The 14,752-nt window shown below is 34.9% G+C and overlaps 1 protein-coding gene across 2 annotated transcripts in view; it reads left to right on the forward strand.

Moving 5' to 3' along the window:
• Positions 1-10,172: 10,172 nt before the first annotated feature.
• Positions 10,173-14,752, forward strand: part of LOC126888360 (neurogenic locus notch homolog protein 1) — a 40,015-nt gene continuing 35,435 nt past the window's right edge. The window contains exons 1-2 of one of the 2 annotated variants that reach the window (XM_050656538.1): positions 10,173-10,307; positions 14,057-14,288. In XM_050656538.1, the coding sequence (XP_050512495.1) occupies positions 14,057-14,288 (232 nt within the window). In that variant the 5' untranslated portion in view covers positions 10,173-10,307. The remainder of the gene's footprint in view (positions 10,308-14,056; positions 14,289-14,752) is intronic. The other variant, XM_050656540.1, reaches the window with a different exon arrangement.

The raw sequence follows: 14,752 nt of genomic DNA on the forward strand, positions 1-14,752 counted from the left end.
TAAGGGGATGTAAACGTGTTACACAATTTGAAGAACATGTCCTCGGTTGCTCAGTAACGGAAGAGATATGGGAGTGGTTCTTAGCGGGATGATATTAATATTCTCTTATTAGCTTCTTCTTCTTCTTCTTCAGGTGCCATCTCCGCTACGGTGGTTGGCAATCATCATAGCTATTTTAATTTTTGAGGCAAAGGACATCGCACACATCTTATGGAAAATATAATGTCACTCAAATTCAATAAAATTTATACCAATAGATTCGTTTTAAATTAACGAGCAAATCTTATCATTGCGCCAACTCTCTATTTTCAAAAATAAGAGCAGAAATTGATATAAATAAATCTGAAATCAAATGGGTAGGTACATAAGTTAGAGAGAGAAAAAATATTTTAAAATACCCAGATTTTCGGTACTCCATAAATCAGCGGGTTAGTTTCACTAATCCGCTTGGGCCCAGCGGGATTTAAGCTGTTATGAATAGCACTCAGAGCAATAATGATTGTAAACTAACATTTTATGGACTCCAAAAATGTGATTTCGATAAACTTTAATTGCAATTTGCGCCGTAATTAATCATAATTAAGAGTTGGCGCAATGATAAGAATTGATCGTTATATTAAAACGAATCTAATCGTATAAATTTTATTGAATTTGAGTGACATTATATTTTCCATAAGATGTGTGCGATGTCCTTTCCTTATTAGCTTAGAAATATAAAAAATAGAAAAATCAAATAAGAATATCAAATAAAAAGAAATAAAATATTGGACGCCACTGATTTCCTTATGGGAACCAAAATATACAAAAATAGAAACGTAAAAGAAAAGAAAGCTAAATCAAAAATTAAACAAAAACCTAGTCAATACAAAATATATAAAATACTTATGACGTGACTTACCTTATCTATGTCTTTTGTCAGAAAATTCTTTGTTGTACTCAGGAAACAAGAGAAAGGGAAAAGACAATAATAAATAATATTTTGCAATGAACCAAACAATATTTATTGAGACAAAATAAAATAAAATTAAATCTTGCGATTATGATTACCAATGATATAAAGAGATTATGTTTACCAAAAAGAAAATGAAAAGTTTACATAAAAAAATAATACCTTGTATATTAGTCCTGTATCTTCTTGGTTGGTTTTAAGTCCAAGGCACAGTTCACTTCACTAAATGTCACTTTACAAAGGAATAGATACATTAAAAGTACATCAATGGTTGGTTGTTTCCTTAGTTTATAGAAAAATTCAGCATTTACTTCTTAAAACAAATCGGCACTGCTCGAACAAAAATATTTAAGAACTTATTAATCCTTTAGTATATTAAACGGGATTAAAGAAAAATATAAAAGTAACTCCATGCTTTAACTATGATGTCAGAAACTGTTAACATAAAAAAACTTCTAACTCCTGCCTGCATCCGAAAATATTATATACCGCATTGGTATAGAGTAGAGTAGAGTAGAGTAAATTTTTATTTGTATAAATTTTTAACATAATTGAGCAAATAACGTCACATTACTAACAATCACATATTAAAAAATGTTACTAATAATCACATATTAAAAAGATATATTAACAATACACTAAAATATACAAACAATACAAATTACATATATGCTGATCAAGGCTGATAGGCCAGGTACTCCACCACAGTATACGGTATATATCAATGTTAACCAGGTGTTGAAAAACCGTTTTTTTAAAAGCTTTATAGCTTGTTTCCCGTTGAATGTCAGATGATAGACTATTGTAAAATTTAACGCACGCATACAAAGGACTTCTCTCTGTTAGGGACAATCTGTGAAGTGGAATATATTCATGATTTGGTTGTAGGTGATAAAATAAAGTAAAATTTTTAAAGAGAAACATAATACATTCATATATATATATATAGATAGCTGAGAAAGTGAGTATATTGAGTGATTTGAATCGGCCTCTACAGGATTCTCTCGCCTTGTCCTAGGATCACCCTGACTGCCTTTTTTGGACTATGAAGACAGTTGAGCTATCCACCGAAGCACCCCAGAAGACTATTCCATATCGCATAAGAGAATAAAAGTTTGCATAATATACCGATAGTAAGATTCCCTGGTCTAGATAGTTTTTCAAAACTCTTAATGAGTAGCAGGCTCTATTTAGTTTTTTTGTCGCATTTTTTATTTGTTCTCCCCAATTCAAGTTCTGGTCAATATGAAGACCAAGAAACTTAACTGATCTAGAAGGTTCTGTGTTTTGGGATAAAAGATTGACTGTATCTGGGAACTCTTCTCGTGATTGGCTGGTTCTAAAGTAAACAAATACTGTCTTATCAGTATTAAGCACCAGCCTATTTCCACAGAACCACTGTTCAGCCTTGTCCAGAGTTTGTTCTGCCACTGTGAGGAGTGTTTCTAATGTTTCTTCCCAAAATAGCATGTTTGAGTCATCAGCAAAGTTTACCAGGTTTGAGGAACCACTAATCACTGCATTTGGCAGGTCATTTATATAGACCAAAAAGAGAAAAGGCCCTAAAACGCTCCCCTGTGGTATACCTAATTTTAAGTTTATCGGTTCAGAGTAAACCTTACATCCCTGTTTCTCCAAGCATACTTTTTGTGATCTATCTGTAAGAAATGATTTTATCCATTTCAATGCTGGTCCCTGTATTCCATAACAATATAATTTTTGCAATAGGAGAGCATGATCTAGGCTATCAAAAGCCTTAGATAGGTCTAAAAAAGCACCTAGTGTTTTCATTTTTGACTCTAGTTTTTCTAAAATTTTTGATATAAAATCATAGGTAGCTGTCTCAACTGACCTCCCTGCAAGAAAACCGTGCTGCGAATTACTAAATAAGTTGTTTGTAGTAAAAAAGTTTTGTAGTCTGTAATATATTGCTTTTTCGAATATTTTTGAGAATGATGGAAGGAGGCTTATTGGTCTATAGTTCTCCATCTTAGTAGAATCACCTTTTTTATGTAGTGGCTTGACAATTGCTAGTTTTAGACTTTGAGGAAATTTACCTTGCCTGAAAGAAGTGTTGACTATAAAAGATAGAGGAAGACAAATCTCTGATGAAACAAATTTAATTAAACTGGTTGATATTTCATCATAACCAGAGATATGCTTGTTTTTTAAGTTATTTATTATATGGCTTATTTCTTTTTCTGAAACAGGAGTTAAAAACATGCAATGATTATTTTGTTCGATATTAATTTGAAAATTTTTTACAGGCTTTATTTTCTTTACAGCTTCAGCCGCAGCATTTGCCATAAATTGATTTATTTCATCAGAAAGCACCTGAGGATCACTCTCTAAACAAAAATTACCTTGATTTTTTGAATTGCCCTTAATATAAGTAGTCGCGTTCGCCTAAAAACAGCGAAAACGCGGTGGTCTAACTTGCTTAGACCATAGTGGAACACTTTAGCTCCAACACAAAGACTTCTGCAATAAAATTGCACAATAACTTCACCTTACACAAAATTAAAATGGAAATTCAACCTTTCAGGTATTACAACCCTGCAGACCTCCGAGGCTAACTCAAACTTGACTTCTTTACAGCTTCAACGTAACTACTTGATGGCTCAAACGTAACTACTCTACAGCTCCAACGTGACCGAATTATTCGATCTCTCCCAATTCAAGACAAGATTCCTTCTCAGACACAGATCTTACCTCCAATTCTGGCAATCACCAGATAGTTATCCGATTAAAAGAAACCAAATAATTCTTCTACCAATAAAATAGCCAGGATATGTTACTAAGTCACAGCCCACTAAACTCATAAATCGTCTTTTGACGAATCCAAATCATAGAGCCACATCAGCTAAGGCTCTCCTGATTCCCACAGAAAAACGCCAAATCAACTAAAAGGACACTTGTTGTTGACCAATCTTTGTAGCACTTATCGCTACAACGGTATGCATTACGTAAACAAACCAGCTTCAAAACATCATATTTCGGTCGCCAGGAACCACTTATAGAAAAATTTACGACTGTAATTTCTTTGACGGTACAAATTCAAACTCAGATAAAAGAGATACCATATCCACGTCAAAACCCTGAGAACGTAAGATCGATCTAATATTATGAGAAACGAAAGAACCAAATATGTCCACGCAACAACTAATACAATTTTTGAAACGGATTTAGTTACAGGGTGAAACGATAGTATTAGGGACTCAAAAAAGTTAATGATTTTTGCACCCGTTACAACCTTCATTAGTGGAGACGGCACTATAAGAAGAAAAAAATTCACAAGTCCCATTGAAAAAAAGGTGATAAAAACATTGTATTTTGTAAATATGACTGCATAATTTTTTTTAAATATTAGATCTAGATCCCGAGTACCAAAAAAAGTTGATTAATAGCAAGCTGAAATTTATTAATAGCGTAACGGTGTCTACTCGGACAAACTTTAATGTGTGGGAACACTGGAACAGGGGAAGTTTTAATTGTGGAACAGGTTAAAAATTTGGAACGTCACACTACGAAAACGTTTTATGTATTTTGTCGGACAGAACTTCCAATTGATTCGTTACCTTTCATTAACCTCTCATGCAAAAATCAGACTTGTGTTTATCAGCAACTGGTCATCTTCATGAGTGGAACACGAAGAACATGTCAAATAACATGAGTCGTGTTGGTTAGTAGGTAATAACAGTCTGATTTTTGCATGAGAGTTTAATGAAAGGGTAACAAATCAATTGGATATTCTGTCTGACAAAATACATGAGATGGTTTCGTAATCTGACGTTCCAAATTTTTAAACTGTTCCACAATAAAAACTTCCCCTGTTCCAGTGTTCCCGTACATCAAAGTTTGTCCGACTAGACACCGTTAAGCTATCAACAATCTTTTAGCTTGCTATTAATCAACTTTTTTTGGTACGCGGGATCCAGTCCTATATGTTGTCATCTAAAAATACGTACTACTAAAGTAAAGATAAAGATGTTTATTGGGTCAGTACTGATATATGTTTTATTTTTATTATTGCTAAACTTCTTTAACGATTACAGCGTACATTATCATTATCACTGGACCTATAGACCTAAATAAGAGCCTCGACCTAGTAAAAACCAATAAAAAATAGAACAAGATAAACAAGAAATCAATAACAAAAAATTTCGTTGCATGACGGCCACTGATAAGGTGCCGAAAACCTTATCAGGCGGTAATAAAAGAGGAGAAAAAACTATAAGTGGTAGAAATGGACTACCTAAGAAGATCGTGTCGGATATCCTGACTTGATCATACCCTAAATGAAGCATTAAGGAGAATAGGAAGGATTTACAATACCGTAGATATAATAGAACCCAAACAACTTTTATGGTCTTCTTCTTATGGTGCCTTATCCTTAAGAACGTTGGCCATTACATTTGCCCATTTAATCTTTTTTGCAGCCGGCCTCTATGGAGGCCATTTTCGTTTATCGTCGTAGGGTTTTAAGCCAAGAGTTGCGTCTTCTTCCTGGTCCGCTTTTGCTATTGATTTTCCTTTCGATTATAAGTTGGAGTTACTGTTGGGTTTGGAGTACTTTTATGGTAGGGGCATGTAATGCGATTGAAAAACGAACGATAGCCAAAGCAGGTCTTAAACTATGTTCCACGGAATAGAAGACCAGCATGAGAAAGGAGAAAAGGAATCAGAGGAATAATGAGAGATAGAGCCACAAATTAGGAGAAATGGACCGACCGAAAAAGGGTGAAGATTGAAATGCGGTATGCGGCAGATTTATTTAGCTTATGGCTTAAGTACATCACAGAATATATTTAGATTTATGCATTATACAATGCATCACAAACAGATGTCCAGTTTTTTTATATATTAGATTTACCCATCGGTTGCCATTACAAAGTCTATAGAGTCGCGTGTGTATGGTCTGCGTGGGCAGTCCTGAGAAATGTGTCTGATCGTCTGTCTTGCAGCGCTGCAGTCACAAGAAGGCGAGGGAAGTTTACCCCATCTGTAGAGGGAGTCGGCGCATCTTCCACAGTTTGTTCGAATTCGATTAAGGGCTGCCCAAATCTTACGGGGACGTTCAAATGCGCCAGGTTTTTCTATGAAGTCCGGTAGACTGTGGTAATGCGGATCTGTCTTACTTTCCCAATCTTCTCTCCATCGGGTATTTAAGTTAAAGTTGGATTGCTGCAGCGCTTGAGCAGATTGTAAAGGGGGTAACCTGGATCGGAGACGGTTTCCAAGAATATCGGGGATGTCGTTGTGGACTAGAAGCTGGCGACTGTCCATTATTTTGTTATATTCTTTAACCAATGCATGTTCGCGGCGTAGGTTGGGTGGTGAAATATTACTAAGGGTAGGTAGCCACACTGTAGGGTTGGGCTAAATTGTGCCTGTTATCATACGCATAGCACGGTTTAGTTGAGTGTCGACCAGGTGGGTATGCCTGCTATTTAGCCACACTGGTGCACAGTATTCTGCCACCGGATATATCAGGCCAAGAGCAGAGGATCTTAAAGTTGATGCTATGGACCCCCATGTAGTGCCGCAGAGTTTCTGTATTATATTGTTGCGTGTTTTCAATTTTGCTGCTGTTTTCGTCAGGTGTTCTCTGAATGTGAGCGTTCTGTCTAGAGTAACCCCAAGGTATTTCGGGTATTTATTGTGTTTCAACCACTTGTTATTAAAATACACTCGCAATTCTGTTTGCCAGCTTGTTGCAGAGATGAAAAGCTGATAATACTTCAGTTTTTTTAGTACTTGGTTGTAGTCTCCATTTCTTAAGGTATTCGCTGAGGATGGATAGGTCATTCGTGAGAGTGATTTCTATAGTTTCTAAAGATTGGTAACTTGTTGCAAGGGTCCAGTCGTCAGCATATCTAAACTTCCGAGATTCGGTTTCAGACATGTCAGCAATAGAGAGGCTGAAAAGTAAAGGGGCAAGGACAGAACCCTGTGGAAGGCCATTGTTAAGTTTCATCTGTCTACTCGTCTCCTTTCCAATTATAACGTGGAAGGCTCTGTTTGTCAGCATGTTGTCAATGAGGTTAATTATCTTTCTGCAGGGGATAATACGGGCCAGTTTATATATTAATCCCTGTCTCCAAACAGTATCATATGCTGCTATTAGATCTATGAAGCTTTTAGATCTATGCGGCAGAGTTTTATATGTACCTATAATAAGGAATTAAAACTATTTTACTTTTACCACATTTGTTCAAAAATGTATTTGAGATGTTTTTACTGTTTTTTTTTTATTAGAATGATGTGCAAATTATCCACGTACCTATATTGGTTCATAATGTATTCAGAAATAAACCTTGAACCTAATAAGGCAAGGCTAAGGTCGTACGTATTATTTTTGTCCCTGTTCATAAAAAAAATCTGTAGATACGAACATATAAATCAGACGAACAGACGCCAAAATAGTTTTAAAATTAGGGACGTACTCTATGGTCTTCATATAAGGTGGTGGTTAAGCACCAAAAAAAAAAATCTCTGTCCAACATTAAAATTAGCATATACACGGTGTCCAGAAACTCTACCGACAAATGAAGACAGGACGTTCCTCAGATAATTTTAAGACAATTTAACCCAATTCACCTAGTCCGAAAATGCTTCCTAAGGGAGCTAGAGCTCTTTGAAGATGGCGTCTTGGAATTAGTTTTTCTTAAATGCCTCCAGAACGGTTCTAGTTAGAAAAACGAAAATTAGTACACATATTTGTCTTCCAGAGGTAAATCAATTCCATTTTTTGCGAATTTCTAATACCAGTCATAGGCGTCCGTTTTGGGTAGGCCTATGGTTATTTTATTGCATAACTTTTTTGTCTTTAAGTTTTAAGCATTTTCGGACTAAGTGAATTGTCTGAGGAATCTCCTGTCTTCGTTTGTCGGTAGAGTTTCTGGACACCCTGTATACAAACGTACAAGTAGAAAACCCTCATTTTAAACTTAATTTACGGAAAAATCTTTCTACACTGTGTCCGTAAAGTATGGAACAAATTCTTTTTTAGCTAAACAGAGCATTCTAAGAAATAATCCTGAAACACGTCGATTTTTGATTTTAATTTACCGTATTTTAAAATAATATTCTAATATACAGGGTGAATTACTTTCGAGTAATGACGTCACCGTCATTTTTTTTAAATGGAACACCCCCATTTTGTCTCAATTTTCGGATTACTCTAGCTGAGCTGATTCCAAAAATGTATCACATGTTGATTCAAATTGGTACAGGGTGGACAAAAATACAATAGTTTTGTGTGTGTTAATAAAGTAACGCGTTATTTAAAGTAACAATATTATCAAAAATACTTATTGTCTAGCGGACAGAATTCATCAGACATCATATTATGTATTTCATCATATTCTGTCCGCTAGACAATAAGTATTTTTGATAATATTGTTAATTTAACTAACGCGTTACTTTATTAACACATGCAAAACTATTGTATTTTTGTCCACCCTGTACCAATTTGAATCAACATATGATACATTTTTGGAATCAGCTCAGCTAGAGTATTCCGAAAATTGAGACAAAATGGGGGTGTTCCATTAAAAAAAAATGACGGTGACGTCATTACTCGAAAGTAATTCACCCTGTATAGTAGAATATTATTTTAAAATACGGTAAATTAAAATCAAAAATCGACGTGTTTCAGGATTATTACTTAAAATGCTCTGTTTCGCTAAAAAAGAATTTGTTCCTTACTTTACGGACACAGTGTATAGTCTATCCATCACCACAGAAAAAACCCAGTACCTTCTGCTCTATCACATATGCAGGCAAGATATCAACAAAAATAGCCAGATGCATAAAAAAGAGAGGAATAACACCAGCTTTCAGAACTATTAACAACTTAAGTAAATACATTAAGAACAATAAGAGACGAAAGAGAAAGCAACTACAGAGTGGTATTTACACAAACTAACTTGTAGTGACTGTCCGAAAACTTACATCGGTCAAACTGGCAGAACTTTTGACAAACGGATAGCAGAACACAAAAGGCTTTCAACAATAAAAAGAATTCTACATACGCACTTCAGCTTCTAGATCATAATCATTATTTTAATGAACATATTCAAATTTGTCATATTCAAAATAAAGGCCTTAAGCTATCAAAAATGAATAACCATTTTCAATTTCGTTGCAAAACGAAAATACAGCCGCACCATATTCTAGTCCAATCAGAGAGTGTAGCAAGCACCTCTACCGGATTCGAAACTTATTAGTCTCTCATCAGGAGGCACATATGCTGCTCTCTCTAATCCAACCAAAACAAACCCCGGCCTGCACTCCCGGATTGCAACGAACGAAATGGCATAGATGCCCTAGCAGCAACTGCTAGCAAAAGACTAAGTTTTCACTCTAATGGCATAAAAAACAACATAATATTACTCTACATCCCACCAGACTGAAAACAATGGGAACCTTCTCTGGTTACACCTCTGAGGCTTCTACAATTTGCAAGCCATGCGGATGCTGAGACTAAGGAAGATGAGGGAATTTTACAATTTATAATTCACATCCCATTTACCGCGCTGAGCAGATTTTATTGAGCTGGACTTTATTTCTTTTTTAATGTTGAGGTTTGGGTATAGATCTTTGAATTATTTGATAGTTCTTATCCTGTATTGTCCTGGTGCTTCATCAAGCACAGGCCCAAAGATCTTCCTTAGGATTTTTCTTTCCCCAAAACTTAGTCACTCTTCGTTTGCCTTTGTTATCGTCCACGTTTCGCTTCCATACATCGTAACGGGTCGCATGATTGTTTTATATACTTGCATCTTTATACGTCTTGTTAGTTAGATGTTAAAGGATGTTAAGATAAAAACGTGAATACAAAGGAAAGGAGATAAAATGGTGGAAGGCAACCGTAAATACGTATTTCTGAGTATTGGTACGTATTATACGTAACCAGAGAGGTAACAAAATGTGTGGGAGACCTTCCAGTAAATCAGGTAAGCAATTTTATGTAAAAATGATTGGATTTTTAAAGTAGTAGGCATAAATTAACACAATTTAACTTAAATCAGTTTTTTAAACGTAATTCGAAGAAAAGCTTTAGTTATTATAGATCCGGAAACTGTCTGTATCTTATATTAAAATAATAAGAATAGGATATACCAAGAAATCACCAAATAAGCACAATTCAGTCAATTATTTTACATGCCAAGATTGTTGCGTCACATATCCCACGCACATCTTTCTTCAAAGAAAAATACAAGAAAACAAAGCGAGTACTAGGTGGGGACGGTGGGGACTATATCTTAATAATATTGTATAAACAACTCAAGCTCAAGAGAATCAGTTAGTGTTTAGTTTTCCTGTGATATAGTCAACTGCCCAAAAACTTAAGGTAATTTATTGGACATACTTAATTATCATAATGGCTACTTGAATATAAATGACAAACTTGACCCAAACCTTGACTCTGCCATAGAGTACCGGTTTACTAAGGATTAAACTTACAATAACTATTACAAAATAAACGTTTAATACCATAATATATCTTTTATTACTAATTAATTTAAGAAAATTTTTATTTTAAAATATCTTTTTTCTTCTTCCCTTTCTTTTAACCTATCAAGGTATCGGATTTGGGATAGCTATTTTAATTCACATTCATCCATCTCTTCCATTCTTTTTTATTTTCTATCATTATTTTCAATTCCTCGAGTGATTTTTGTTTTGTCTTTTTATAAAGATAAACATTTCAATGTTCAATTCAGGGGTCCGGGCTACATGTCCTGCCCACTGCAGGCGGTTTTGCTTAATTATAGTGGTAATAATATTTTCCACCAAACGAATGCTTGTAGATATTTTGCAGTTCAAAGCTATATCTACGCCTCAATATTCCGTTCTCACAGACCGCTCCGAAAATCTTTCGTAGCACCTTTTTTCGAAAATTGATAGAGAAAATTGATTTTTAGTTAAGTAATTGTTTACGGTATCGCTCTCTCAATTAATAAATTAAAAAATATGTCGTAATTGTTCTGGCTTAGATACAAATATTAGTCACGTGTAGTTAACCAGGATATTAATTATTTAAATTTTTAAATCACTTTGTGGCCCTGAAGTCCACCCACTGAACTATCAGAATAGGTTTGTTTTTCTTTTAAATACTTATTAAACATTTTTTTCATAACAGGTAGCCAGTTTTCAAATAAAAATTATTACATTATCATATTTTTGATTTATAAGCCAATCCGATTAATTCTCAATTAATTTATTAAAGATTTAACGAAAAAATTAATTATTGATGACTTAATCGCTATTACTTGAGATCCTCTTGATAAAGATGAAATCAGCTTTGAATGTTTTATTTGCTTAAATAATTATTTAATTATGTACCTATATATCTTGAAAATGGCCATCTGATTGGTGTACCTTAATTTATATCCCGCTACACAAAAAAGGAACTATGTATGTACTACCAAATGTGAAAACTACCGCACATTGTCACTAATAACACACGCGAGTGAAATCTGTTTGCTAAATTCAGACACAACTGGCTGGTAATTTTAGTTGGTATTTTTTTTGTTTTTGGTCAATTTTGCCAAAATTTGCAAAATTACTAACTATTTATTAATTATTAACTATTTAGTAAGTAATTATTATTTTTTTTGCCAATTTTACCAAAATGGCAAAATTACTTACTAAAATCACTAGCCAGTTCTGTCTGAGTTTAGCGAACCGACTATATCTACATTACCAAAAAGCTCAGGAACAAGCGGCGTTGTAAAGGGTAAAGGTACACGGGAACAAATCCTGAACCTAAGTCTAGAGAAAATTCTAGAGAATTCTAGAGAGAAAAAAGTCTAGAGAATTTCAAGTATCTATGATTATATACTTCGTTGACTACCAAAAGGCATTTGATTGTGTAAGCTGGATAAATCTGTGGTCCATTTTAATAGAAATGGGCACACTAATGCACCTGGTGACACTTATTAAAAATCTGTACCAGTCTAATATAGCGACAGTATGACTAGATCAGAAGTTCTCAAACCAATTCAAAACCGAGAGGGGTGTTAGACAAAGATGCGTGTTGTCACCTAACTTAGTCAACATTTATTACCGGATTTAAAATCAGTCCTGTTGGACAGGGAATTGGGCAGGGAAGTGAACAGCGTGAATGTGTAAATAGCTCACTCGCGCTGCCACTGCTCATACTACTGCCATTGCACGGCGCTCCCCAAAATGTCGGTTTTTGGGACGGAAGTCAAAGGAGAGGCAGCGCGAATGCGAGTGAGTATTCACATTCAGCCATTGTCGCTCACTTGCCGCTAGCATTTGAGTGCCAAAGGAAGTGTTGTGTTTCGTCGAAATGAGTCATGAGGACATTGCCGACATTGGTGAAGATCTGAAAATCAATAAAGCTAAGACAAAAATAATGGTGGTCGACAGATTCGACACTATTCAACTGACTAACAGATTGCAGGAATACCAGATAGTAAACACCTTTGTCTATCTCGGGTCTAGTATCACTGACGATGGTAACTGTGAAGTGGAAGTTCGGAGACGTATTGGTATGGCAAAAAATGCGATGAGTCGTTTTACTAAAGTTTGGAAAGACAGATCTATCTTTCAAAATATCAAGATGAGACTGGTGAATCCCCTTGTATTCTCAATAATTCTATACCGGGGCAGAAACTTGGACTCATGGCGCAAGCGAGTGCCAAAAATTGATGCCTTTAAGATGTGGTGCTGGAGAAAAATGCTGCGCATACCTTGGCCAGCTCATAGGACAAACGTTTCCATTCTAAACCAACTCGACATTAAAAAAAGGCTGTCCATAATATGTCTGCAACGAATTCTGCAGTTCTTCGATCACGTGGTTCACAGAGATGATGATAGCTTGGAAAGATTAATTGTTTCTGGAAACGTTCCAGGGAGAAGATCAAGAGGACGATCACCAACTAGATGGTCCGACCAAATTCAGGTGGAAAGTAATTCTTCGAAGCTCTTAGTGCAGTTGAAAATAGAGACCAAGGGAAAAAATTGTTAGGAATATTGGAAGAAATCACGATCCTCGGTAATGGGGAAACGACAAAAGAGAGACAAAAACATATATTTTTGTCTCAAAATATATCCATACATTTTATATTTGAGTGTAAAACACGGTCACAGCCTCGCGAAATAGAGATATGTAAACTTGTCCCTATTAATCAATGAAATATTTTTAATTGATTTATGAATGAGATGAATCTTTAACAGGTTTCTTCAACTTGTGGAATTTTATTAATCGAGGTCATCCTTAAAACCAATTTATTTTAATGTACATATTTATGTCAACGACAAAGTTACTGGAACTGTTTATTCAGACTAAGTTTACATCCAACAAATTTGATCCTTTTAAGAAATATAATCTATTCCAAAGCTGTTCTAGTACGACCAGAATGGTTTTGATTAGGTCATAGAGGTAATATTTCTTCATGTATTCAAATATAGATTCTACATTATGAATATGTCTTTAGTATTAAAATTTGAAGAAAAACCTGGTTTTTTTTTAAATCCAAGAACCAAGTTTTTTGTACTTTGATGAGCAGGCTAGTTTATAGTTAGCTTTGCGGCTAGGTAATTATTCACATACAGGGTTGACCATCCAATAGAATCTATATCTCCAGTGGAAGATGGAATATTTCTTCTCCTACTGGAAAAAGGATTAGGCATTGTATTCCCATCCTAACAAAGGTCTTGAGCTAGTATAGCACTATTATATGCCAATATACCAAAGGCTTGGACAACTTAAGACTGGTATAGATATACAAAATAAGACGACAAAACAACCCCTATCGATCAGTCTTACATGATTTATGTTGAAAGCATTAGAAAACATTCTTAATAGATATATTAACAAGGAACCACTGACAGATCATCATCTGAATGGTAAGTAGTATACCTATCAAGACAGAAAATCAACAGAACCAGTACTACCATATACCGTATGCAATGGACCAAAGCAATGATCTATGCCCAGTTGACCAGAGCAATATAAATAAATTAAAATAAAATCTAAATAAATTAAGAGTTAAAATCATTGCTCTATATATAAAACTATATATTTTCTTATTGATCCATTTGACTTATTGTATTTTTATGTTTCAGATGAGAAATCTACTGAATTTCTTCAGCGTTCTTCTCGTGCTGCATTGTTATTCAGTCGTACTAGGTGAGCCTTCTTATTACAGACAGTACAGGGTGCTAGGAGATTATCCGTACCAAACCTACTACGGAAACCCTTATGCTGATCATCCCTACAGATATGCCAGTAATAGTGACGTTTACATAACCGACAGATATGGAAGAACTTCACTACGATCTGGAGACAGTTATAGAGGTTTACAATCATCACTAACACTGATTGTGACAGTAAAAGCTGGAAACTCTATTTTAAAAAAATATGACAGATTCTAAATGGTATTTCGCAGAGTTTAATTATTCGTGATAATAATTCATGTCTTCTTCTTCTTAATCGTTAACTTAATGCAGGTATCGTCAGTGGCGTAACAAACTCCGTCGGGGCCCTCCCGCAGAATTGCAAATGGGGCCCCTTTTAAAAAATTATTAAATGCGACTAGTGTAACAAAAACTTATATAGCCCAGAAAATGTACGTGAAATACGGCAATACTGTGTAATTTTTAGTGTCACCACTGAAGTGGTCAAGTCAATACTTTTCGAGTTATCTTGGAGTGAAAATGTTTATTGTTAAAAAAACATGTTTTTAGGCGGTTTTTCGAAAATAACTCAAAAAGTAAGTATGTATTTGATCGACAAAAATATTCTCAGCAAAAATGTAGCTT

The sequence above is a fragment of the Diabrotica virgifera genome, chromosome 7, assembly GCF_917563875.1.
Source record: "Diabrotica virgifera virgifera chromosome 7, PGI_DIABVI_V3a".
Classification (NCBI taxonomy): domain Eukaryota; kingdom Metazoa; phylum Arthropoda; class Insecta; order Coleoptera; family Chrysomelidae; genus Diabrotica; species Diabrotica virgifera.